At 40.1% G+C, this 26772-nt stretch overlaps 1 protein-coding gene across 5 annotated transcripts; it reads left to right on the top strand.

The window, feature by feature from the left end:
- Positions 1 to 13156: 13156 nt before the first annotated feature.
- On the top strand, positions 13157 to 21814 carry ZBTB18 (zinc finger and BTB domain containing 18). 5 transcript variants are annotated; one of them, XM_060753912.2, is made up of 2 exons: positions 13157 to 13233; positions 18292 to 21814. In XM_060753912.2, the coding sequence occupies exon 2, from the start codon at positions 18306 to 18308 to the stop codon at positions 19872 to 19874; it is 1569 nt and encodes a 522-aa protein (XP_060609895.1). In that variant the 5' UTR covers positions 13157 to 13233; positions 18292 to 18305; the 3' UTR covers positions 19875 to 21814. The 5 variants fall into 5 exon arrangements, with proteins under 5 accessions (XP_060609895.1, XP_060609898.1, XP_060609894.1 ...); XM_060753915.2 differs by lacking the exon at positions 13157 to 13233 and adding an exon at positions 14837 to 14908; XM_060753911.2 differs by lacking the exon at positions 13157 to 13233 and adding an exon at positions 16207 to 16564.
- The last annotated feature ends 4958 nt before the right edge of the window (positions 21815 to 26772 follow it).

Below are 26772 nucleotides of genomic sequence, written 5' to 3'. Positions count from 1 at the left end.
ATTTAAAATGCCTGGCTTAACAACAGTCCATGTGAGAAAGATCTTGAGGTATTCGTAGACAACAAGTTGAACATGAGCCAAGTGTGATGCAGCAGTTAAAAATGTGAATGGGATTTTGGACTGCATCAAAAGGAGTATGTTGTCTAGATCGAGGGAAGTCATGATGCCTTTATATTCTGTTTTGGTTAGACCTCACCTGGAATACTGTGTCCAATTGTGGGAAGCACAGTTCAAAAGAGATACTGACAACCTGGAAGGTGTTCGGAGGAGGGCAACTAAAATGATCAAAGGTCTGGAGACCATGCCCTGTGAAGAGTGTCTTAAAAACTGTTTAGCCTGCAGAAGACAAGGTTGAGAGGAGATATGATAGCCATGTATCAATATGTATAAATATGAGAAGCTCGGCCTGTCATTGAACATCGAGAAAACCAAAGTGCTCTTCCAGCAGACACCAACCAACCCATCTGCAATGACAGAAATACAGCTTACTGGTGCAACATTAGAAAATGTTGACCATTTCCGCTACCTTGGCAGCCACCTCTCCACACTGACACTGAAATACAACACCGCCTGAGCTCTTCAAGTGCAGCATTTTTCCGAATGAAGCACAGAGAGTTTGAGGACCGGGACATCTGTAGGGATACAAAGGTGCTTGTTTAGAAAGGTATTGTTCTCCCAACCCTTCTATATGTCTGTGAAACGTGGACTATCTACAGACATCACATGCAACTCCTGGAACGATTCCATCAGCATTGCCTCCAAAAAAAATCCTGCAAATCTAACAAAAGTTAGCGTGCTGGAAGAAGCAAAGACCACCAGCATTGAAACGATGGTCCTTCAACTCCTCTGGACCGGCCACATGGGCTGAATGCCCGATCACCGTCTCCCAAAGCAGTTGTTTTACTCCAAACTCAAGAATGGAAAACAGGATGTTGGAGGACAGGCAAAGAGATTTAAAGATGGGCTCAAAGCCAACCTTAAAAACTGTGGCAGAGACACCAAGAACTGGGAAGCCCTGGCCCTTGAGTGCTCTAGCTGGAGGTCAGCTGTGACCAGCAGTACTATAGAATTTGAAGAGGCACAAATGGAAGGCGAAAGAGAGAAATGTGCCAAGAGGAAGGCGCATGAAGCCAACCCCGACTGGGACTGCCTTCCACCTGGAAACTGGTGCCCTCACTGCGGGAGAACATGCAGGTCAAGAATAGGGCTCCACAGTCACCTACGGGCCCACCACCAGGACACCGAACTAGGAGGACAATCTTACTCAGACAACGAGGGATCACCTAAGTAAGTACCGTAAGTAAAGTACAAATATGTGAAAGGGTGTTATAAGGAGGAGGGAGCATATTTGTTTTCTGCTGCCCTTGAAACTAGGACTAGGAGCAATGGGTTCAAATTACAGGAAAGAAGATTCCACCTGAACATGAGGAAGAACTTCCTGACTGTAAGAGCCGTTCAGCAGTGAAACTCTCTGCCTCCAAGTGTGGTGGAAGCTCCTTCCATGGAAACTTTTAAACAGAGGCTGTATGGCCATCTGTCAGGAATACTTTGATTGTGCTTTTCCTGCATGGCAGGGGATTGGACTAGATGGCCCATATGGTCTCTTCCACATGGTAGACACAGAAGACTGAACTGACTTCCTTGCTGCACACTATTTACTTGGCTGGGACCAGTTTGGTCCCCTAGATAACTCACAGTATAGGTTAAAACACAGCACAACTAACAACAAAACTATCACAAAACATTTTTAAACAGTTACATAAGCTGTAAAAACATTGACTTAAAATAATATAAAAGCCTGTATAATGTGACAATTGAAAAAAGAAACATTCCTATTAAAAGACCTTTCGACAGCAATTAATCTAAAGCCAAAATAAAAAAAGCATTTGCAGGTGGTTAAAAGCCTCCAAAGAAGGAGCCTCCACTACGTTCCGGGGCAGAGAGTTCCACTGCTGAACAGCTCTCACAGTCAGGAAGTTCTTCCTAATGTTCAGGTGGAATCTCCTTTCCACATCCTAGTCTCCAGGGCACCAGAAAACAAGTTCGCTCCCTTATCCCTATGACTTCCTTTCACATATTTATACATAGCTATCATGTCTCCTCTCAGCCTTCTCTTCTTCAGGCTAAACATGTCCAGCTCTTTAAGCCACTCCTCACAAGGCTTGTTCTCCAGATCCTTGACCATTTTAGTCAACCTCCTCTGGACACATTCCAGCTTGTCTACATCTCCCTTCAATTGTAATGCCCAGAATTGGGCACAGTTTTCCAGATGTGGTCCGACCAAGGAAGAATAGAGGGGTTGCATGACTTCCCTGGATGTAGACACTAGACCCCTATTTATGCAGGCCAAAATCCCATTGGCTTTTTTGTTGCCGCATGACATTGTTGGCTCATGTTTAACTTGTTGTCCACAAAGACTCCAAGATCTTTTCCACATGTACTGCTTGCAAGCCATGTGTCCCCCATTCTGTATCTTTGCATTTCATTTTTTCTGCCTAAGTGGAATATCTTGCATTTGTCACTGTGGAACTTCATTTTGTTAGTTTAAAAGATATGTAGCTTTTATAAATAAACAATACTTTAATGTGTGCCTAGAAACAAACTGGTAGCCAGTGACTGTTGAGACAGGGAAGTTGCATGTTCCTCATAACAAGCTCTGGTCTCGTAACTAGCTTGGTATGCTGTTGGCAAGGAATACTCAGGCCTCTTCCACACTGGTCCTATATCCCAGGAAATGATCCCAGATTATTTTATCCCAGATTATCTGACAGTGGAGACTCATATAATCCAGTTTATATCAGATAATCTGGGCTCAGATCCTGGGATAGAGGGCAGTGTAGAGGGGGCCTCAGAATGGCGCAAGATCACAGACCAGTCCTTATTCTCCAAACTTGTTTCTCGTCTTGCAACAATACTTATTCAGAACAGATTTCTCCAAACTTTTCAAGCCTTGTTACTGAATGTATTACATTTAATCTTGGTTCTCTTAGCTCATGGACTTCCTTTTTATTTTGTCCTCATATTCTTCTATTTCTGCCATTTTAAATTACAAATAGTTCCATGTCTTCCAAAACATGCAGATAAGATGATTCTGTTGCAAAAAATTTTTCTTATGGGAACTCTGTGGTTGAGTTCTGCCACTTTTGTGCATATTTGTATGTGCCCTCTCTTTCTCCCTACCTTTTTACACAAGATGATAACATATGGCAGCATGCAATTAGACAAGTTGGTGAATGAACTGAGTAGCACAGACATACTGATTGGAAGGAGACAGCTTCTGTCTCTGTAATCAGCCCCAGCAGCAGATGAAATGCAGAAAAAACATTAGGTAGTTTCGGGGAATTTGGAATTCAAAACTGATCTTTAAAAATTGACTCACACAGTTTATACACCAGGAGGTCAGTGAAATGAACAAAATTAACATGCGGTATCTGTTTTAATAAAAACTACATAAGCATAGGATTGCACTTACATTTCCTATCTTTGCACAACTTTTAAGATTACTTCATTCAGTGCCATCCTTATGCTATCATTAACTTTACCCTTTCTAAGCTTCGTGGTAGCAAAATAACAATGGTGTTCAGTAGGAATTGATGCATTTGGAGGAACTGTGTGCAAAGATCAGAGGAGTGACCTGACTGATTTGCTTCCTATCCTTACCAAAGCAAAGTTTCACCTTCCTCCTAGTGAAATGTTATGGTGTCAAAACAGATTTCCTAACAAAGATATACCCAATGCATTCAATGGAGGACTGAGAACCATTTCTATATCCATACCTCCTCTTTCCTCCACCAGCCATGATAGTGGATCTGCCACATCCCCAGTGACACTGGAGATTCAAGCAGAGTTAACAGTTCATTTATTTATTTATTTGTTCACGATATTTATAGCTCGCCTTTTATTTTATTTATTTTATTTCTGCTCCTTTCGCGCCACTTGCCACTCCTTCCCTTTCACTGACCATGGCAATATGTTCTGTATCAGCAACTAGAGCTGTTGTGGTCTATCCAATGCAGTTTTCTTAATCAGCACCCCAAATCAAATCTAAAGTTGACAAATAAAACTGATTCATAACCCTTTGCAGTTTGAATTTGCAAGCCAGGGTGAGCTCCCATCTGTCAGCTCCAGCTTCTCGTGTTACCTCCCACAGGATGGTAACACATCCAGGCATCCCCTGGGCAACATCTCTGCAGATGACAAATTCTCTCACACCAGAAGCGACTTGCAGTTTCTCAAGTTGCTTCTGCCATTATTTTTTTAAATGCCACTGATGGTAGTATATCCCCTGTTGTCAATTAAAAGTGTCAATACAAGTATCAAACAGGCACACTTGAGTATGCAATTTTGCAGCACAGCTTCTACGCAGTACAACTATTCAGTATTAAAACTTCTGCAAACATTTCCACTCAGTTTTGCCATCTCCACTTCAGTTTTAGTTTAAAGATTTTCAAAGGAAGCCCCATAAAAAAGCCCTGCAAACTCACAGGACTGCTGACCTACCCACCCTGTACATTGCTGAAATGTTTTCCCCCCTAAAATACTATTTTTTTGTTTTGTTTTACATCATTGACAGTGAATTACACAACTGTCCCAATAGGATTACTTATTGCATGGCAGTCCTTATACTAAAATTTATTCTGATTTGATAGGGATTGCACTCAAAGTGGTTCCAGCTACATAACAAACTGAAGCAATTGAAGACCCAGGGTTACTCTGATGGGGTCAGTCATATAATGTTATCAGCTATAAAAGCTTTTGCCCATAGGCTATATGCTGTAACATAGTGTTCCTTTTGCAGGGTTTGCCCTCAGAAGACTTCTGTCAAATCTATTTTGACTTCTTACAATCTGGATTGGAAGGGTGTTTGAGTCCTAACACACTGAAATGCCAAATCTCAGCCCTGCCTTCTCTCTTAAAGGAAAAGGACAGCTGTCTTATTTCCAAACATGCACATGTTAGAGGTTTTGTTGTTTTTTTTTCTCAAAGGGGGCTTTCTTTTACAGCCACAGACAGAAAAAAATGGCAGTAGACAAAGCACTAAAATTTTATGTGGATAGTATGGCTTCTTTTAGAAAATCAGATTGTTTCATTTGAGTCAGCAAGCTTGGGACAGAGCGTGTCTACAGCTGGGTCTACATTGCCATATAATATAGTTTCAGAATGCAGATTAACTGCATTGAACTGGATTATCTGGCGGTGCAGATACAACCTACAGTTCCCCTAGCTAGGTGGATCAGGAACCAAACTGAGCTTTGCTGTAGTTCTGGATTTAAAGGCACATTTCATCAGGAGCCCCCGGTGGCACAATGGGTTAAATCCTTGTGCCGGTAGGACTGAACACCGACAGGTTGCAGGTTCAAATCCGGGGAGAGCACGGATGACAGGCATGTAGCTGGGGGTGGGGGTGGGGCTTGAGGGGTTTCAGCCCCCCCCCCCAAATTCTCATGGTGGTTCGCGAAAAGGCCTTACTGGTGCATTATTTAAACTGTTATGTTTATTCATATCATGATCTGATCACCATACTCAATATATCCCATATGTATGGGGGGTATTGGGGTAACGATACAGAAGGTTTGCTAGGGTAAACCCTCTTTCACTCAGACTCAGCCCCCCCCCCCAAACAAACTCAGTCCCCCCCCCCCCCGAATCGAAATCCTGGCTACGGGCCTGACGGATGAGCTCCCTCTATCAGCTCCAGCTCCCCATACAGGGACATGCGAGAAGCCTCCCACAAGGATGGTAAAACATCAAAACATTTGGGTGTCCCCTGGGCAACATCCTTGCAGATGGCCAATTCTCTCATATCAGAAGCAATTTGCAGTTTCTCAAGTTGCTCCTGACACAACCAAAAAAATCAGAAGTACAGCCACTTTTGCTGCATTCAACATAGCTGTCTCTCTACTAGAAAATATGCAGGGCTGCCACTTTGGCCTAATCTTCTTTAACCTTCACTGTAAATTCACCTCCAAACTGTCTCCCAGATCAAATTATCTTGACTATCCAGGGTGACAGTTAGTAAGGTAAAGGTTTTCCCCCCTGACATGAAGTCCAGTCGTGTCCGACTCTGGGGTGTGGTGCTCATCTCCATTTCTAAGCCAAAGAGCCGGTGTTGTCCATAGACACCTCCAGTGGGAAGGTAACGGTGCTCCATGGAGTCATGCTGGCCACATGACCTTGGAAGTGTCTGTGGACAACGCTGGCTCTTTGGCTTAGAAATTGAGATGAGCACCATCCCCCAGAGTCGGACATGAATTCATTAATGTCAGGGGAAAACCTTTACCTTACCTTTACCTAATCATGATTCCATCCGCCTGACGAAGTGCCCCATCCCACAGTCTGCAGGGTTCAAGTGTGCATGGTTCAAATGTGCATACCTTGCTCTGAATGGGATAGGATATTAAAGACCTCTGATTTCTTTGTAAATTGTTAGAATAAAGCAAAAGGCCTGTCTTACTTGAGTCAGCCAAGACAGCTCTCTCTGACTTAGAATGCCTACATAATCTACCTGCCTTTGCAGTGAGTGAGAGAAGCAAGACTGTTAAAGACTTCCATCCTACACCATAGGAAAAGTTTATACACACGCACATATATACAATTAATAGAAATATAAGCAAAAAAGCCCTCCCCATTTACAGTTTTAACTTTCATTAGTGTGTATTCCCTAGGAATATCTAGGTTCTGCAGAAATGACTTCAGAAGATGTTGGTCTCAGTCATGCTGGAGGATGCACAGATTCAAATAGCAGTGTTCTCTCAGACTAAAAACAAAACATTAACTCATTTCCCGCCGCTTTCATTGGTGTCCTGTGCTCCAAATCCTATGAAAATGGAAGGCTTACTGCACTTTCTGGGAACAACTCAGTAGACATTGTTCAGATATTTATGAATGTAGACGTTCCTTTCAAAAGCCAAATCTCATGAGCATCTTTTAAATATCCGTACTTGAGAGATAAGCTCCAGTAAACCCATCAAAGTAAACATAGTAAGTTGTGTGGTGAAAATGACCCCATGCTACAATGAGATGCAAAGAGAATAATTGAATGTCTTGGATAATATTTCCTTTGGCCTCAATAGACTATAGATGAAACATGCACTTACACTCAAAATAAAAAGATGCAGCTTTCAGGCTTCTGTGTATAAAACCACTTAAAACTGAAAGGTAGTATCTCAACGTGTTAAAGACCTGTACTACTTATTCATTATTAGTGCCTCTTCCCCACAAAAGTACAGTTCAATGTTATAACATCAGCATAAATTCTGAGCCAGGAGCAATCAAGCTTAGTCTTGCTTGGGGGTTATAAACCGATGCTGGCTTGTTTAACAGTGCAAGAGTTTGCCTTGATTCACTGTAATATATTCCTCCAAACAGTATTTTTAATTTTTGGAATACACTGGATTGACTTGTTTTACAGTCAATGAGAAACACTCCTGTTCTCTCTGGCTCATAAAAATCATCTTTCAAATTTTTGCTTGTTTTGAGTATTACCTAGGGACGCCTGACATGAAAGGTGTTTTATAAATGTATGTAGAGGCCAGATGCATTGCCAGATGTTGCACAGAAAAAAATGCACTCCAGCTAAACAGTTCCTGTTTGTATTTCATTTTTTTCCACACACAAAGGCTTAGGGCCAAAGACACGACAGCAGCAAGCTCCCGTAGAATCTAGTATGCAAGCAAATCCCCATAATGATGCCTTGAATGTGCAATTTAAAGTGCAGCGTGTGTGGGCACTGGATAGGAGGCTACATTTTCTACTCATGCTTTTTCCCGAACCAATTTTTAGTTGCTTTCCATCTGAATGTACTCTATAACAGCAAACCATCCCTAGTAGATCTGAAACGACTTTTAAAAATAGTTTGTGTGGGCTGCTAGAGGGTCAACTCCCTGTCTGTACCTTCATTCCCCATCTGGGCAAAAGGGGCTGCCCTCTGCCTGCATTGAGATGCTGAGGATTTCCCCACATTTCTCTAGATGGAGATCCAAAGCAACCAACAGAACAACATCTCATACCAAATATAAGTCTGCAACCCATCTCTTTTTTCCCCCTTTATTTTTAAAACATCTTTAAAACATCTGGAGAACAAGCCCTATGAGGAGCAGCTTAAAGAGCTGGGTATGTTTAGCCTGCAGAAGACAAAGCTGAAAGGAGACATGGTAGCCATGTATAAATATGTGAGGGGAAGTCATAGGGAGAAGAGAGCAAGCTTGTTTTCTGGTGGCCTGGAAACTAGGATGTGGAACAATGGCTTGAAACTACAGGACAGGAGATTCCACCTGAACATTAGGAAGAACTTTCTGACTGTGAGAGCTGTTCAGCAGTGGAACTCTCTGCTCCAGGCTGTGGTGGAAGCTCGTTCTTTGGAGACTTTTAAGCAGAGGCTAGATGGCCATCTGTCAGGGGAGCTTTGAATGCAATTTTCCTGCTTCTTGGCAGGGGGTTGGACTGGATGGCCTATGAGATCTTTTCCAACTCTTATGAGTGTATGATTCTATGGTTTTGCATTATGAAAAAGCTAATTGCATGAAGTTTTGTGCATTTTCATGGATGTCGTTTTATTTTGCTGTATGGCCAGTGTGGATACTCCTGAATATGCAACTTATCTTATAAATAAGATCCAGTTTAATTCCTGCTACCTAGTCTAATACTATTTGCTAAAGCAAATAATATTGCATTTGAAAACTATGTGCAAGGGGGAAAATGCAATGCAGTTTCCACTTGCACTGCATTCTTAGAGTCCACAAAAACAAATGTGTTACTGTTGCTAACAGTGTATTACATGTAAGTATAAGCGTTTTATAATGCAGAGATTTTAATTGGCTTCACCATTTCTTTCATGGTGCTTAAATCCCAAACACAGCAATATATTTTATACTATGTACTGAATCAATGAACCAAATGTTTATAAACTTAATCTTATTTAATTCATCTTTGCCTTTTTTTCCAGGCATCCAAATATGATTTCCAAATTCATTTATTATTACATAAATTTATGTTGTTGCTGATGATTTTTTTTAAAAAAAACTACATTTAACTAATTTTTAAAATTGTTTTAAACTATAGTCACTATTTCAAAGGCTTCACAAATGTGCTGTGAATGAGAACAAATTCTAATTAAAACTTAAAATTTGGGAATTGAAGACTGGAAAGTCGAAAACATTTCTCCCCAATACCCTCTGCACCTCGTCCCAAAATCCTATTCCATTGCCAATATCTCTATTCGTTCTTGGCTTAGCTTCATGTAAGTTTGAACATTACTGTGTCACTATTGCCGATATCTTTATGGCACAACCAACGAAAAATCACACAAATAAAGAATTACTTAAAAGGGAACTGACACATAGAAAATGATGGCAGTGGCAAACCAATATTGCCCAGCCGCCCTTTTTGTCTTTTCAAAAAACCCAGAGCTTTTGCCGTGTTACCATAGTCACCAAAACAAAAAAAATCAGAACTGTTCTGAAGGAAGTAAACTAATGTTAAGAGTTATAATTTTATGTTGTGAGGTGTTTCCACTTCACTGTGACTGCAACTGAAACCATTTACTCATGCTTCAATGGAACCTAAGTATGTGCAACTGTGCACAGAACTGCTGTCAATCTATTATTATGCAAGATAATCTGTTGTTATTCAAGATGCCCTCCGTTCTTTTTTCCCCCATTCACATCTTAACAGTGTATTTCTCTCATCTGGATCAGTAAATATGTCTGAGATTAAAATATATAAATGATCCTGTCTCCCTAAACTTAGCTTAGGAAAGACTGAAGACCTATCTCTTTTGGCAGGCCTACACAGGTAATTTTAAACAGTGAATTTTAAATTTACATTCTATTTAATATAAGTGTTTGTATTGTATTTTAATCTTTGCACTGTGCATTTTAATATATGTATTTTATAATGATGAGTTTTAATTTTATGGTGTTTTAATTATGTAGTGCCTCAAGAGGAGAGGCAGGTAACAGATAAAAATTTATATTATTATTTTGTATTATTATTCAGACAAGACACAACACTTCCATAGCAATACCCTTTCCTGGAACATATGAAAAGAGAATATAATTTTCTTGATCTAGGCACCTGAGGAGAGGATACCTGCTAGCTTTGGCACAATTCAAAGAGGAAGTGCTTATCTTCTCATCCCTAATGTGTGTTTGTACGAGTTTCCAAGTCACTAATCAACTTGTGGTGACCCTATGACTTTCATTGGGTTTTCTTAGACATGATTTTGCCAGTTGCTTCCTATGAAAATATAGCCCACAGAACTTGGTATTTATTGGTAGATTCTCATCCAAGTTTTAACCAATGCTGAACATGCTAGATTTCCGAGATCAGACGGGATCTGAAGCCTTTTTTGTCTTTAATACTATGACTGTAATACTGTGTTAACATACATACACACACAATACAGGGGTCATACTGCGTGTATACTGTCACATCCAGGCCATTGTAGTATTTTAGAACTTTACCAATTGCCAAAAGTCTCAATTTTTGGGGTGCCTGAAATATTTACTCTTTAATTTTTACCCAGTTTAGGTCCTTAGACATTACAGGACGACAACTCCCATCACTCTTGATTATCCGCCATGCGTACTGAGGACAATGGGGATTGCAACCCAACAGTACTTGTGGCTCTGAGGTTGGGGAAAGGGCAAAGGACATTTTTTATATCAAGACATTATATCCACATGTTTTTTAAAATCTAAATCCAAACCCTATTATCCTGACTAAACAGAACAAAGTGCAGCCTTCCTGATGTTACTATATAACAACTCTAATCAGATCTGGTCATGATGTCTAATGATGAGGAATACAGTATCTGGAGAGTCACATAAATGACATGGTGGACTGTATTCGGCCCAAAGGCCTTGAATTTGACACTCAAGGCATCAGAGCCCATCTGATCTTGGAAGCTACGCAGTGTCAGCTCTGGTTATTACTTGTATGCCCCCCCACCCCACCCCGCAACAAAGTCTATGACATTTAAGAGTTTGAAAGGTGACTTGAATACATACATATACACATACACATAAAGTAGAAGAGGAGAAAATAGTGACCTCTACAGATAATAAAGTATTTTAAAAACAAACCATTATTTTAAAGGAAGAAGAAGACATTTTTAATGTCAACAGGGTGATAAATCCATTCTTGAGTTTATGCTGGGCTAGCATAAACCCAATCTAGATTATGCTAGTCAAGTAAATATCACTGGCTCCGCAACCCACTTGCACAATTTGGTGAATGATAGTTGGTTTCTATAAATCAAGGTGAATGTTTTTATGTTCAGATTTTAATAATAATAATAATTTTATTCTTATACCCCGCCACCATCTTGGAGCAGATTACAAGGGTGAGGCATGAAATACATATTAAAACCCACACAATAAACAACAACATCAAGTAACATCAATCACATCAATTATATTATGCCATTATATAATTTTTATTTTATTATATTGGGTTTAATTTATTGATGTTAGGATCTTATGTTGTTTTGATATGTGGGGTTCCTCTGGAATTGTCTTGATATTTGTCTGTTTATGGAGGCATTGAATGTTTGCCATTGTATGTTGGAATCTGCCCTTGGGGAGATAGGGCGGAATATAAATAAAGATTTTATTATTTATTTATTATTCGTATACATTTTTTATTGGACCGAGCAATTGAGAGTGCTCCATCATATTGCTGGAACAATTCAGCTACCCAAGTAACTCCTTTAAAGTTCAGACTAAAAACAAGAATAAATTCACCAATGACTACTGGCACTGTGCTGTTGGGATGAACTTTGTGTAAACACACAAGCAGTGGAATGAAAACCAAAAAGTTCAAATACTAAACAAGGCTACTGAAAAATATCAGTACCATTTTGTAGCCACTTAGACTAAGTAATGAAGGATCACACCAAGATTGCTCATGCTAAGGCTACCAAAGCTGCTACTGCTGCTTCTTCTTCTGATTATTAGAAACACAAAATTAGTACACAGCAAAAAAATCATTATGCTGGCTATTGTATTGGATCACATGGACACTTTCCAAATGTCTAGGACTGTGTGATGTATCAGCGAATAACGCGTGCAGATCTGAGTAGGATGGCCTGGGGACCCCAGGTTGAGAACCACTGTAACCTCATCAAACTAGAGAATGGATCCACTTTAAATCCGGTCGCTGCCTCCTGCAGAATTCTGGGATTTGTAGTTTCGGGAGGATCCTTTAACAGCCTCACTAAATACAAACCCCAGAATTCCGCTGGAGGCAGCAACCGGATTTAAAGTGGATTCATTCTCTAGTGTGAGTCACTTAAAACCGGTATAAACACGGATTAAATCTCCAAATGCCCTCCAGATCTCTCTGAAGAACTGCCTTCTTGAACTGGGCAAGGTCACCTCCTCCCAAGAAAGGAGGTGGCTCGCCAATAAAAGCAGGCGTGTGGATCCTTCCCTCCACTCCCATGAATAAAATGTAAACAGGAGCGAAAGCTGCAAAAGAAGATACAATCTATCCAGCACCCCATGGACTCAATGAAGTTGGGGCACCTCTATTCCCCCGGCATGCACCGCGCCCCGGGAAGACAGAAAGAGAAAGAAGAGGCGAAAAGGAGGCGCGTGCTGACCCGGGACTCCCAGGCCCCGCCCCCTCCTTCGCAGGCCCCGCCCCCCAGAGCCCTGATTAGCCGCAGCCCGGAGTTTTCCTGGGCTTCCTCCCTTTCCCATTGGGCGGGCTCGCCTTGTCGCTCAGCATCCCTCTCCCCTTCCGATTGGACGGAAGCGCTCGAGGGGGCCGTCCTGGCTGTCAGTCAGGAGGGAAACGGGCCGGGGGAAGGAAGAGAAAGGGGGAAAGAGAGAGAGAGAGGGAGGGAAGGAGGGGAGGGGAGGAAACATCTGGCTGCCGCAGCCTGGGCCCCGTCTGTGCCGCCGCCGACGCCGCCGCGCGTGCCTCCTCCTCCTCCCCCTCCCTCCCCCTCGCGCTGCGTGCGCCTGGCTCCCCGCCCCCCTCGCCCTCGCGCTCGGCCGTTGCTGCTGCTGCTGCTGCTCGGAGGGGGGGCCGCCGTTGAGAGCGCGCGGGAGGGGCCCCCCCCGCTCCACGGTTTCCCCCCTCCCCTCCCAGAGGTCCCGCGCGCACTCACTCCCTCACTTGCGGGCGGGCGGAGGGGAGGCGGAAGGGGGCTGCGGCGGTGGCCAGAGGAGGAGGAGGAGGAAGGAAGGAAGCGGCAGCTGGGACGCCGTGGGGCCCTTCTGGAGTGTGAGTCCCGGGACTGTGGCTTCTGGAGCAGCAGGTTGCTCGCCTGGGGGAGGGGGGGTGGTCTTCGAGGGAGGAGGGGCCTTGTTTTGGGGAGCTTTCTTGAGGGGGAAGGCCCAAAGAAGGAAGGAGGGCTCCCAGGCTGAAAGTGAGCCGGGCTGGCCTGGCCATGGGCGGGGGTCTCTGGCTTCAAGGGAGTGGGGAGCCTTAGGGGAAGGGTCTTCTTGTGAGCCCCCCCCCATGAGAGGCCGGAAGTAAAGCAGCTTCTCAAAAAGGGTCCCTGCCTCAAAGTTAGTCGGGATAAATGTGGGGAAGGGGGCCAACAGGTTGGAAGGAGTGAGAGGGGGAGAGGGCTTATTCTTGCCCCTAAGAAGTGGGGCTCCAAAGTGGGTGAAGGGAGGGTCCCTTTGGAGTGGAGGGGCTCTGCTTCCTCTGCCCTCTAGCGACTGGCATTGGGTTGGGGTCAGAAAGAGAGGCCAGGTGTCAAATGGGTGAAAGGAGAGGAGCCCCCTGGGGGGTTAATGGGGAGCAGGTGTGTGTCCCTTAGCAGCAGGGGAAGAATTGGGGTCACAGGTTGTGACTTCAGGACGGAACATGACAGCCCCCCCCCCTTTCCTTTATCTTGGAGAGTCATTGGTTTCAAAGGAGTTGGGGTCTCTTATGGGGCAGACCTGAAGCAGGGGAAGAAAGGCAGGGGCTCCGAGGTGAGCTGGGATAAAGTGATTTGGGGTACATACAGAGAGAGGGGAGGAAAGGGGGCTCAAGGCTAAGGAAGGGTTCTTGGCTTCAAGAGAGCTGGGAGCAATGGGGGGCAAACAGGGGTCTTCTTGGAGTAGAGGGGCTCCCCTTCCTCTTGCTCCGTGGACTGGCATTGGGTTGGCGTCCCTTGGCTTCAAGGGGGCTCCCAGGTGTCCAGGAGAGGCTCCCAGGCTTGAAGTGAGTTTTGATCTATGAAAGGAGAGAGGTGACCAGGAAGAGGGAGAGGAAAGGGGTCTTCTTTTGAAGAGGAAGGGTCCTCTTATAGGAAGGGTGGAGGGAGGCCAAGAGATAGAAAGCATAAAGGGAGCTGAGATCATTGGAGGGAGAGGGGCCAAAAGGAGGCTCCAGGGTATTCCAGGCTTAAAGTGAGTTGGGGATGAGGGGCTAACAGGTGAGAGGGGGAAAAGAGATGTCTTCCTTTGAGGGGGAGAGGGTCCCTTAAGGAGTGTGCTGGTTGGGGGGGGGGGGAGGTCTTGAGTAAGAAGTGGGGCTCCAAAGTGAGCTAAGGAGAGGGGCAAACAGGTAGAAGGAGGGTTATTTTGGAGTGGAGGGGTTCTGCTTCCTCTGCCCTCTAGGACTGGCATTGGGTTGGGGTCAGGAAGAGAGGTCAGGTGTCAAATGGGTGGGAGGAGAGGAGCCCCTGAGGGGTTAATGGGGAGCAGGTGTGTGTCCCTTAGCAGCAGGGGAAGAATTGGGGCACAGGTTGTGACTTCGGGACAGAAGATGGCAGCCCCCTCCTTTCCTTTTACCAGGGAGAGTGTGGTAGGCTTCTGAATTTGCAGCCTCTCTTGCAAGGAGAGGGGGGCTTGCCTGGAGTGGGCTGGGATCAGGAGCAGATGTGGGGAGCGGAGAGGGAGTTCTTTGTGTGTGGCAGGAGCAGAGGGAGTCTGTGAGTTTCTCTGGTCTTGTGGCGCTGAAGGTGAGGAGGGGAAATGATGTGGGGTGCAATGCAGCTGTGGAGGGGGCTGAGGAGGGTGAAGAGAGGCTCTGCTCCTCCCAGGACTCATCTGTTGATCTTTTTCCAAGCTGCTTTCCTTTTGTTGTTGCTTGAGTAGCTATGGTCATAGTCTGGACAGTTCCTATGTTAGGCTGTTGTTTCCTTCTTTCCGGCTGTTCTTCTTCCACTTTTCTCTTCTATGCTTGATTTGCTCCCTGTGCCCTTTACAATGTAAAATAAATTATATGAGTAGTTTGGATGAGCCTTCAACTTTGTGTCTCTTTAAGAAGTGCAAAGGGGAAAAACATTGTAGGTTAAACTGTTCAACATGCTCCCACTTTGTGTACTATGTTCCCCACTTCAGAAATGTTGTACCTTGCTAAGAATTGTGGTATTGGTCTTGGATTAGCTGATAGTTATGAGAGTAAAATAGAAGTGATCAGCACATAGAGTGGAGAACCTATTTAACTGAACATAAAGTTAGCTTAATTCTAATATGTTTATAAACAGCTGCCTCGTTTTATCTTATTTTGCTCTTAGAAAATGTTCCTGCTGAATAAAAAGTGGGATCCCATCTTTGTCATTTACATGAATGACTTCTATGTATCCATAGTACAGGAAGTAATAAGAATGTTTTAATATAAGTGATAGTACTTCTGTTTAATAAGAAAACAAAAATAGTGTTTAATATTTCCTAAGACAGAGTTAAATAAGTTTTACTTGACTATTTTCAAATATAGAATTGCAGGACACAGTATGAAATTTAACAACCAGAGAAATGTCTCTCTGTCTGTGTTGATGTTATTCCTGGCCTTGCATGGTACAAGTTTGCAGGTAGTACGTCTTCAGTGCAGCTTGAGTATTTAACCCATCTTTTATTTTGCATTTGGTTTGTTGAAAGACCATTGTTCATTATTGCTTATAAATTCCTAAGCAGTCAATTGTTCTGGGTTTTTAAACAATGTGACTCAAGTAATTAGACAAGATGTTAGTATTTATATACTTCTATCTGTACATACTGAATCTGAAGGGAAAAAAATATCTGAATATGTAGAAGGGAAGAAATTGGGTACTGAATTCTAACAGGAAGGCTGATCTTTTAAAACAAACCTCTGGTTTCAGTAAAAAATGATTATCTTGACTTGAGGGAGTTCATAGTATATAAAATGCTCTATAAACTTATGGCAGAAGGGTTGCTATACTATACATGCAGTGAAGCCCCATATGTTTAAGGTTTTTTTTTTACTTTCCTCTGTTAGAAAGTTATGAAAAAAGACTTTGAAGTATTTTGTTTATACTAACAGACAAGAAAAGTTCTCCTAAGAAAAAGCTGGTGGCAGGAGTGTAGAGGAGTAGCATATGGCATTAAAAGGAGCACAGCTGGAGGTAGCATTTCCATCTGAACATGATGTCAGAGCAGCTGACAGCCTGCCATCCCTCAGCCTTTTATTCTAACACACAGACAGGGAGTGAGTGTGTTTGCAGATCTGTGTGTAGGGAAGGTATCTCATTCCTCTCTAACATCATCTCCACTTTGCATCTGTCTCTCTCTTAGTCTGCTTTTTTCCACTGATCTAACAGACCTGGAGCCAGCAAGACTCGGACAAAAGGACTTAATCAGGTTTATGTGTGCTAAAGGTAGGAAGAGCAGTAGGCAAGTTATATAGTGTATTTCTCTCTTGGTGTTTATTTAATTTTAGATATCCCATTCCTGGTTTAATTAGGTTTAGCAGGAATAAGTAAAATACAGTGAAAGGGGGATAACAGTGAAGGCGTGTATTGTTCAGTTCTTGTCTGCTTGTACCAGAAGTAATTTTTTAAATGATGCAGCCCCCCTATTTTTGTTCTCTTCAGCACTGAGTGTTGTAGTTTGGGATTATTGGCGCAATATAGTATTTTCAACCGTTCTAATGGTACTGCTTTCTAAGGATGAAAGAAGTGAAGAGGTATAAATGGCATGTGTGATAGAGACAGTAGGAGATATGAATATTGTGCATGATGATTCCGGCTATTAAACTTTGTGCTTGCAGATCGAACTACTGAACTTTAGACATCTAAAGGGAAACAATAGAAACGGTGTATATGTTAAACTTATGGATCCCTCCTCTCTTGGTAGCCTCTCTTTCTTTTCCTACCTTTTCTTTCTTTTTCCTTTGTCTTTTTGATTCCTCAGTGTGTGTTAAAGAAGTTTATAACAAGAATTGTTTGAGGGAAGGTTTCTGTGTTCACGACTAATTTAGAACTTGTAGATTTGAGCTGCCTGAATTGGCCAGACAGCTGTAATCGCACTCCTCTATTCTTAATCTCTTTATCTGGGCAGCAGCTGCCATATGGCCACAGTCAGCTGGATCAGATGTTTATAAGCTTCCTTCTTCGTCCCTCTCTGTCCTTTCAGCCTCCTAATTTGATCACAGCTACCTTGTGAGCTGCCCTCCAATCTTTATTTTTAGCCCTCTTAAGGATTAGGATTGATGTTGGTTGTGGGGCACTTAAAGTGATTGTATTGTAAATCTTCTTGCTTTATTCTGACAGTAGTATTTTGTAGAATATACTTGGGATAGGATTGTAACTTCAAGAAGGTATATCTGTGTTCAAAGGCACAGCTGTTGTGTGTAACTAGTTTACCACAACTTTGATTTCAACTAACAGAAAAGAGGAAATGTTTAAAGTTTTTATTTAGAAAATTTCAGTGCTCTTTTTAACAAATTCTTCTAAAGAATACAGTTACACAGATAAAAAATATTAAAGTAGTGCCCACAAGAGAAAGGAAATTGTGTTAAAACTTACTGAAATATTTTTATGATTACTGTCCACCAACTGAAATGTTCTCCATATATTTAGAATCATTAACAGAAGTATAATCTCTTCTGTATAATTGCACTTGTTTGCATTTTAGTGTATTCTCACAAAGTTTTGTCTTGATGTTTTTTTTATTTTATTTTGCCAAACAAAGAATATTGAAAAGGCAATCATTCACTGATGAGTCCACTTTATCTCTGACAAAGTATTTTATAAGCCTTCGTTGTATTGATCAATTAAATGTGATTTTAATCCCATATACACAGGATTATCTATGTTATTTTCTTTGTGTAGTAAGATGTGGTTTAACATTTAACTTGTCGAATCCTTGATTTTAGAACCCCACTCCTAATATGCTTCTTTACCATTGTTAATATAACTCAGGAAACTACAAAAGATAACTGAAGAGAAAAGTCATGAGAAGTTGACTGTCTAAATTGTTGCATGCCACAAAGATGGTTCATTAAAATTGGTACATCTTATGGAAATTATCTTGTCAAGTGTAATCTTATGTAAGCTTGTGATTGATTGCTTCTAATGTTTAACTAAATCTTTTTTGCTCCTAGGTTATGAAGACAGCATGGAGTTTCCTGACCATAGTAGACATTTACTACAGTGTTTGAGTGAGCAGAGACATCAGGGATTTCTTTGTGACTGTACCGTTCTGGTAGGAGATGCCCAGTTCCGAGCACATAGAGCAGTACTGGCTTCATGCAGCATGTATTTCCACCTATTTTACAAGGACCAGCTGGACAAAAGAGACATTGTTCATCTGAACAGCGACATTGTTACAGCCCCAGCTTTCGCTCTCCTTCTTGAATTCATGTATGAAGGGAAACTCCAGTTCAAAGACTTGCCCATTGAAGATGTGCTAGCAGCTGCCAGTTATCTCCACATGTATGATATTGTCAAAGTCTGTAAAAAGAAGCTGAAAGAAAAAGCCACAACAGAAGCAGACAGTACTAAAAAGGAAGAAGACGCTTCGAGTTGTTCAGACAAAGTAGAGAGCCTTTCCGATGGCAGCAGCCACATTGCGGGAGATATACCCAGTGATGAAGATGAAGGGGAGGATGAAAAATTGAGCATTCTGCCTAGCAAAAGGGACTTGGCGGCCGAGCCTGGGAACATGTGGATGAGATTGCCCTCGGACTCAGCAGGCATTCCCCAGAGTGGCGGAGAGGCAGAGACACACGCAACAGCAGCTGGAAAAACAGTAGCCAGCCCCTGCAGCTCAACAGAGTCTTTGTCCCAGAGGTCTGTCACCTCTATGAGGGATTCAGCAGATGTTGACTGTGTCCTGGACTTGTCTGTCAAGTCAAGCCTTTCTGGAGTTGAGAATCTGAACAATTCTTATTTTTCTCCACAGGACATGATTAGAAACAACCTGGTACAGGTGAAGGTGGAGAAAGAAGCTTCCTGTGATGAGAGTGATGTTGGCACTAATGACTATGACATGGAACATAGCACTGTGAAAGAAAGTGTGAGCACTAATAACAGGGTACCGTATGAGCCAGCCCATCTGGCTCCTATGAGGGAAGATTCTGTTTTGAGGGAGCTAGATAGAGAGGACAAAGCAAGTGACGATGAGATGATAACTCCAGAGAATGAGAGGGTTCAGGTGGAAGGGAATATGGACAGCAGTCTGCTTCCTTATGTCTCCAACATACTTAACCCTGCAGGCCAGATTTTCATGTGCCCCCTCTGCAACAAAGTCTTTCCTAGCCCCCACATTCTTCAGATACATTTAAGTACGCACTTTCGAGAGCAGGATGGGATCCGCAGCAAGCCTGCCACTGATGTCAATGTCCCAACCTGCTCCTTGTGTGGTAAGACTTTTTCTTGCATGTACACCTTGAAACGACATGAGAGGACTCATTCAGGTGAAAAACCCTACACTTGCACCCAGTGTGGAAAGAGCTTCCAGTACTCCCACAATCTGAGCCGCCATGCCGTAGTTCACACTCGGGAGAAGCCGCATGCTTGTAAGTGGTGTGAGCGGAGGTTCACACAGTCTGGAGACCTTTACAGACATATTCGGAAGTTTCACTGTGAGTTGGTGAACTCGTTGTCTGTCAAAAGTGAAGCACTGAGCTTACCTACTGTCAGAGACTGGACACTAGAAGATAGCTCACAAGAACTTTGGAAATAGAATTTTTATATATATAATTAATATATATATATATAAATCTATATAGTTGTGGTACAGTCTAAAAGCAGTCTTGTTTCCATGAATTGAAAGTTTGGCCATTAGCTTGTTTTATGCACTTTAAGGCGGCATGAACATTTCACTATTTAGTGCTCTGATAATATGAACTATAGAAATAAGACTAATAAATTTCATTAATTTCCCCGTATTTTCCCTAAAAATAAGTACTTCTTTTAAATAAAGCTGCAAATGAACAAATGTGATTTTAGGTTTTATTTAAACCTTACTTGCAACACTGCATCATTTCAAACTTCAATTAAAATGAAAAGAGTACTCCCTTCCAGTGTTTTATCAATTTGGTTACAGTTTAAAAACTGCATGCATCTTTTCTAGCTGTGGGAAACCTGAATGCTTTTAGACCCAAGTGATAAATTTCTGAAATGCTGGAGTATCTATTTTTAAACAAGTGGTTGAGATACTATTGTAATTTGTGGGTTACAACGGTTCCCTTTTTTTTTTTAAATGACCATCACAGATTTTTGAAAATACACTGGAATTGCTGGGACTCTGTGAGGGTATGCTTGGGATGTAAAAGGATGTTGCAACTTCAACAGTTGCAAACTGCATTTAAAATGTGAATTATGTTGTATACTGTAATTGATTAAATGGGCTGGGGGGGTGTCAAGGAAATTGACAAGTTGTGTTAATGCTCTCCATTGAGTCTTGAAAAGTAAATATTAACGCTACGGAAATGCATGCGTTTCAGTATATTTTTGTCTTTGTTTGCATTGTATAACTTTAATGAGTGAGTTTTAAAACTTATTTAATTTTTTGTAGGGAAAAACACCACTGGAAAAATTGGTGTTATGAAGAACATAAATGCACTGTTTTTTATTTTATATAAGTTAAATTAATTGCCCACTGTCTTTAAGTTGAACAAAAGCTACATGTTGATTTTAGCTATGTAAAGGAAGATAGTAATGTTTACAAACAGGCTTAGAGATTTGCATGTGCAGTGTACATTTATCAAGGAAAAAAATCTGATTGCACAGAACTCATGCCAGCGCCAACTTTTGATGCATACATTACCCATATGAGCATTTTTAGAATTCCTGCTGCACAAATTGACAATAGGTCATTCATTTTTCGCCCCTTGAAAAGATTCTATGGAGTGAAAAAGCCCCAGGCTGAAAGGACTAGAAAACCTTGATTGACATGGGGTGGGGTGGGGGAACGGCGGGAGAAAAGTTGGGGGAGGGTTTGTGAACTGTGTATCCAAGCAGCAAAGACTGTGGCCTGATGTGTGGTTTTAATGATCAACACACAGGGCAAGAGCGTTTTGCACAGTGTTTGTTTTCCTGTCTTGCACTTACAAATAAGGTCTATGGGAGTAGCATGGAAAATTGTTTTTCTTCTTCTTTCCGCTTTGTTTAGAATTTGATCGCCTTAACTACTGTAAACATAGCCTATTTTTGTGCTTAAGAAACTGAATGGAAAACTCCATTGTGTATTGCTGGACTGTTTTGGAAATACTTTGGTCAAATGTATGTTAATTTGGCTGTAATGGCATTTAAAACAAAAAAAGCTGTGAAAATGGCCTTGGAGCATTATTTTTAGTTACTTGAATAGTTGCTAGGTTTTTAAAATACATTCTTTTTATTAATTTTAGAAAAGACAATCAATGTCTGGAAAAAATGGACTACTTTTGAATTATTATTTTTGTGAATGTGAGTGATTGTTTTTGGGGGTGCCCTTTAGTTTCACATTCTTTTTTGGTTCTAAAAATTAGACTGACATCTAGCTTTGACAATCATAGTATGTTTTATTTTCCTGAAAGGGAGGGGGAATAACTTATAACGCTGTTTAGTTTTGTACTATTGGTGTGTTGGTGAATTTTTAAACTGTGTGCTAACTGCAATAAATTATACATACTGAGAAATCAATTGGTAGTCTTCTCCCCTTTTTAAACATTGAAATTCCAGAGTGTTTTGATAATGCCCTAACTTTTGATAATGTACAGATTTGTATTGCTTTATGAAATTATCAGCTTGCTGTTTGGAGTAGCTGTAAAATAAAAGTGGTTTCTAGTTCTAAGGTGTTCCATACTAAAAAGCACTGGGGAATTGCACATTGCAATCAGTTAAGAAAATCTCTACTGGATGATAATAGAGAAAGTATGATGTTCATCCTATAACACCATTCCGAGTTCTGTGATAGCACTAAGCACTAAATCCATGAAACAGATCTATAGTAACAAGAATGCAGGATTGGACAAGACTGGGAGAAAAACTGGTAATTTGAAGGAATGATTGATTAGTGATTTAAATCTATAAAACGGAAATATCGGTTAACTCGTAGCTTTCACTCAAATTATGTGCAAATAATTTTTTGACCTGAGAGCATTAAAAGTTGTTTTCATCAGACTAACTGGTAAACATATCCTAACTTTTTAGACCATATTCTCAAAACATTCCAAAGAAATACTTCAAATAGAATTATTTTGCTGGTTATCTATTCTAAAATTTGACTGTTATGCTAATGAATGTTGTTACGGTCCTTATTAGTGTCTTAACTCCTTAAAAAACCTATGCTATGCATCAGTATTGATAGATTGTAATAATAGAAGAACGAAGGAAAAATCTCTATATTTGATTATATGCAGCTTTCATAAAGCTTAGCACCTCACAGTCTAGTATTGCAAATATTATGACCAGATAGCTTCAACATAAGTTAGCAAAGTTGCATTTTATAAATTGTATATGATTTCAAAAGGGTTTGTATAGTTATAGCCACATCTTTGGGACTTTGAGATACTTTATGGCATGAATATTCTCGAATGCCATATCAGTCAAGGAATGTTCAGTTTTTAACTTATAGTAGTGGTTTCAATGCACTTAACAATGCTAGTTTTTCCCCCCTCCATTAGATTTGAAAGCGCTGTAGGAACTCATGTGGTGGTTTTGAAAGTCTGTAAGAAGTTGTGATTAAAATGACCATGCTGTTCTGCAGTATTTCATTTGAAGTGAGTTTGGGTAAGCTACTGAAAAGGTTTATGTAATGTTAACAGGAAACGCTTAGCTTCATGTATCAATGTGTATACAACTGTATATAAATGCTAATTTATTTCCTTGCTCATTAGTATTTCCATATCAAAATCCTGGCACATGGTATCCTAAGACCATAAACTTAAAATAGCATTTAGCTTGTGGCAAAACCCCCCTGGGATCTGAAAGTCAAGAACCTAACAAAGCTTTTTAACCTTTGTCAATAGAATAGCGTTAATAAATTATCATTTTAATAAATATTAAATTGTTAGCACTGATAGAAAATAGCACTGAATTTATAAAATCATAGGGTGTGCTGGATGATCATTTCAAATGGCTCTTGATGAGTTCACTTTGTCTTGTTCATGTTAGCAATAGATAAATTGCAATTGAGCATCAAAGCCTTGATTTTGTGTGCAGCGTATACACATATTACTTGTAACGTTTAAAAAGTAGCATTTTAAACTTTAGTACAGGGGAAACTGAGATGCATACACAAGCAACATTTTGGAAAAAAATAGCAAATAACTAAGCATGTGTTGCCGAAGGCTTTTATGGCCGGACTCATTGGGTTGCTGTGAGTTTTCCGGGCTGTATGGCCATGTTCCAGGATGATACAGGTTTCAGATACTGTAGAATTATTATGTAATTGAAAAAAATAAACCTGTGTACTATGCTCTTTCTTTGCTTTTCCTAGTAGCAGCTGCATTTGTTCACCTGTTCATGATGTACACTCAGATTCATTTTTTTCTACTGAATTAAAATATATACTTGGCTGCTAAAGCAGTCTTTGATACGCAGAGTGTGGCATTAAAAGTTATGTACTTTTTATCAGCTTAATACACAGCTAATTTATTCTTTTTGTTGCATCACCTATATTTTTTTAAGATGGCACAAAATCCAGTTTTGTATAATAGTGCATAATTTTAAACAACTTTTAAACATCAAAGCATGCATGGCCCATCTTGATGAAAGAGTTTTCTTAGACTACTAATTCAACTATGATGGCTTGCTTTTATTAAATGTATGGAATATTGGTGTAAACATTGTCCTGTAATAAATGATGAATAAGAGGGTATAGTTAATGCTTGAACACTGAGCTAAACCTCAAATTTGTCATATGCATTTTGTCAGTTGCAGCTCTTTTACAAAACAAGACTGGCACTTGCAGTTCAATTCTCAGCCTCCTTCTTTAAGTATTTAATAAAAAGTTAACATATTATCTTTTGTCATTGCATTACAACTGCCAGGCCAAAAAGAATGCTGTATAGTTAAAGCCTAGAGCTAGAAGATCATTCTACTGTGATAAAATCCAACTAAACCCGTTAAAGGGTCTTACTGATGACAGATTGTCTGTGGGCTTTTTTTAAAAAAGATTATCCATTTTTATCATTATCACTTTGAAAAAAAAACCCATTGCTTTTGACTGCTGAAAAGTGGCTATCAAACAGAAATTGCACCTCCACGTTAGGATGCCATCTACACGCATTTACGTATAAGTAAGTTGTTATTGAACTCAGTGGGAATTAGTCTTTGGATCATATATATGTAGAATCAACTGTAAATCTGATTTTTTAAAAGCCAAAGGAATAAGGGAGGCTTATCAGTTCGGTCAATATACAGATGTACCAATCAATGTTGCAAATCTGTGTAATTCTCATTCCTTCCCCACCCCCCCATTTTAAGTTAGGAAAATGTTATTTGAATAGTATTTTGATTCATTTGTGTCATTGCTATTTTACATTCTGAGATATGCTAAAGACCCTCCCTTCTCTAGCAAGCAAACTAACCTGTGAGATGCTTAAGTCATGAGGAAGTTGAACTTTGTTATCGACATCTAATAAATGTCTCAAAAGGAGAGCAGGGAGCGTTCAATAAAATCTTTTTGTGAAGTCTTAAAGCTCTTCTCAATCCTGCTGCATTACAATGCTTTGGCTCTTAGAAATGCAATGGTTCCCTAGGATCACACAAAATTTAATGTAGTTATTCTGTGAATGTAAGCAAAATTATAATACACATTTGCATATTTTCAAGCCATTTTGAAAACATCTTAATGCATTACTAATGTATAGCATTTGGTGTGTGGGGCTCCATCATAAATTTCTAGCTGAGAAATATTTACTTTAAAATCCTTCACCTATGTAGCTAGTAACTTACTAAGATTTTCTTGTGAGTAGACATGCATAGGATTGTGCTGTTAAAACAACATGAGGTAAAGCTTTACATTGTTTCTATCATCTCTTATCATAAAGAGACAAGCCCAATACTGAATATATTTTGATTGTATGATTTCTGGATTTATTCCATTCAGAATGTACATATGTACAAATATACATTAATGTGGCTCATCTTTTAATCATAACGGAATACTGCATGAAATCCAGTTTTGAATCCAGGAAACATTTACTCTAGGTTATCTTTTTAATTTAAAGAACAGAAAAAATGATACTTTACCTTAGCCAAAAATGATGGAACTTATCTTGACTATGTCATTACATTCCATTAAATGGCATCGCCAAGACACGTTCCATCATTTAAAAATAAATATCTATGCAAAAGGTCTTCAAACCTCCTAGCAGCACTTTCATTCATCATTAAACATGTCCTGATTTTTATGTCTTTTATGGCCAAACACTAAAGGCAGGTTAGCTTGTTTTTAATCATTTTGCAGCATCTTTAAATTGTTTCTATTTTTAGTGTTGAATCTCGGTCATAATTTGAATGGATCGACTGAAACTAATGGAATAGTATTTAGTCTTGACTAATTAAATTCTCATTGGTTTTAGTGGCCTTATTCTAAGATAAATCTTCATTTTTACCTTTCAGAAATTTTAGAGCCATGTTTTATAGCTGAGACTATTGAATGAACATGCATTATCTGAAGAAAGAAGTGCAACTACAGTTGTAATATTCTAGAAGAAATTAGTTACCTGAAGAGTACTTTTACATTCTTAAAACGATCTTTACTTCATTGGAGTAATCGCAATATAACTTTGAATGTATAAGCTATTTCCTTTCCTGCTTATGAATTGATTGGACATTACATATCATTTTCATTTTAATTCTAGAATGATGGCTCGTACTTGAAGAAAACTGTGTAGCAGTTTAAAAGATCAAGACATTAAGGAATGGATGAGGCATCCAATTAGAATGAAATATATACTCTGTATGTGGACTATGCCTATTAAATAAATATAATTCTCATTTTAAGGACTTTATTGCAGTGTTACTTACCAATAAATACTGAGTTGATATATTTTCTGTTGATGCTTCTAGCAATCAATTAAAGGGAAATAGGTTTGAGATATAATTTAAGTATACTATTGTTTTAATGGCCACATACTTTATTTTTCAACTCACTATTAAAAGTGAGAAAGAATTCCTAGGTTATTTCTCCCTGCCAAAACCAGATTTTCAGGTAAATTAACTGCTTGCTTTAATCATAGTGGTGTCACACGCAAGGAAAAAATAGCAAAGATACAATGCAATAAACAATCACTTGCCTATAGAAACAGTTTTAACATTTATAGTTTAATAAATATTGGCTCCTACCAATGTATCAAAACATAAATGCTGTATGTTAGGTAAATAGATAAAGTTTGAAACATTCTGTGTTTTCTACTTATTTTTCCTAGATTCAACTTTTCTTCCAATGTGAAACCTAAGGTGCCATATAACAATTTTTTAAGGCAGCTAAAAGTAGTAGCTTATTTATCGAGCTTCAAGTAACCATGTCAGTTGTGACAGAAACTCTTTCCAAGTAATTGACTTAATCATTCACAAAACAGAAAGATATGCACTTTGAAAAAAAACCCCAAAGATATCATCAGTTGAAGGCAGCCTTTCCCAGGGCCCTT

The sequence above is a fragment of the Anolis sagrei genome, chromosome 1 (genome assembly GCF_037176765.1).
Source record: "Anolis sagrei isolate rAnoSag1 chromosome 1, rAnoSag1.mat, whole genome shotgun sequence".
In the NCBI taxonomy this organism is placed as follows: domain Eukaryota; kingdom Metazoa; phylum Chordata; class Lepidosauria; order Squamata; family Dactyloidae; genus Anolis; species Anolis sagrei.
The sequence above is the reverse complement of the archived record's forward strand: the minus strand, read 5'-3'. Positions and strand labels throughout refer to the sequence as shown.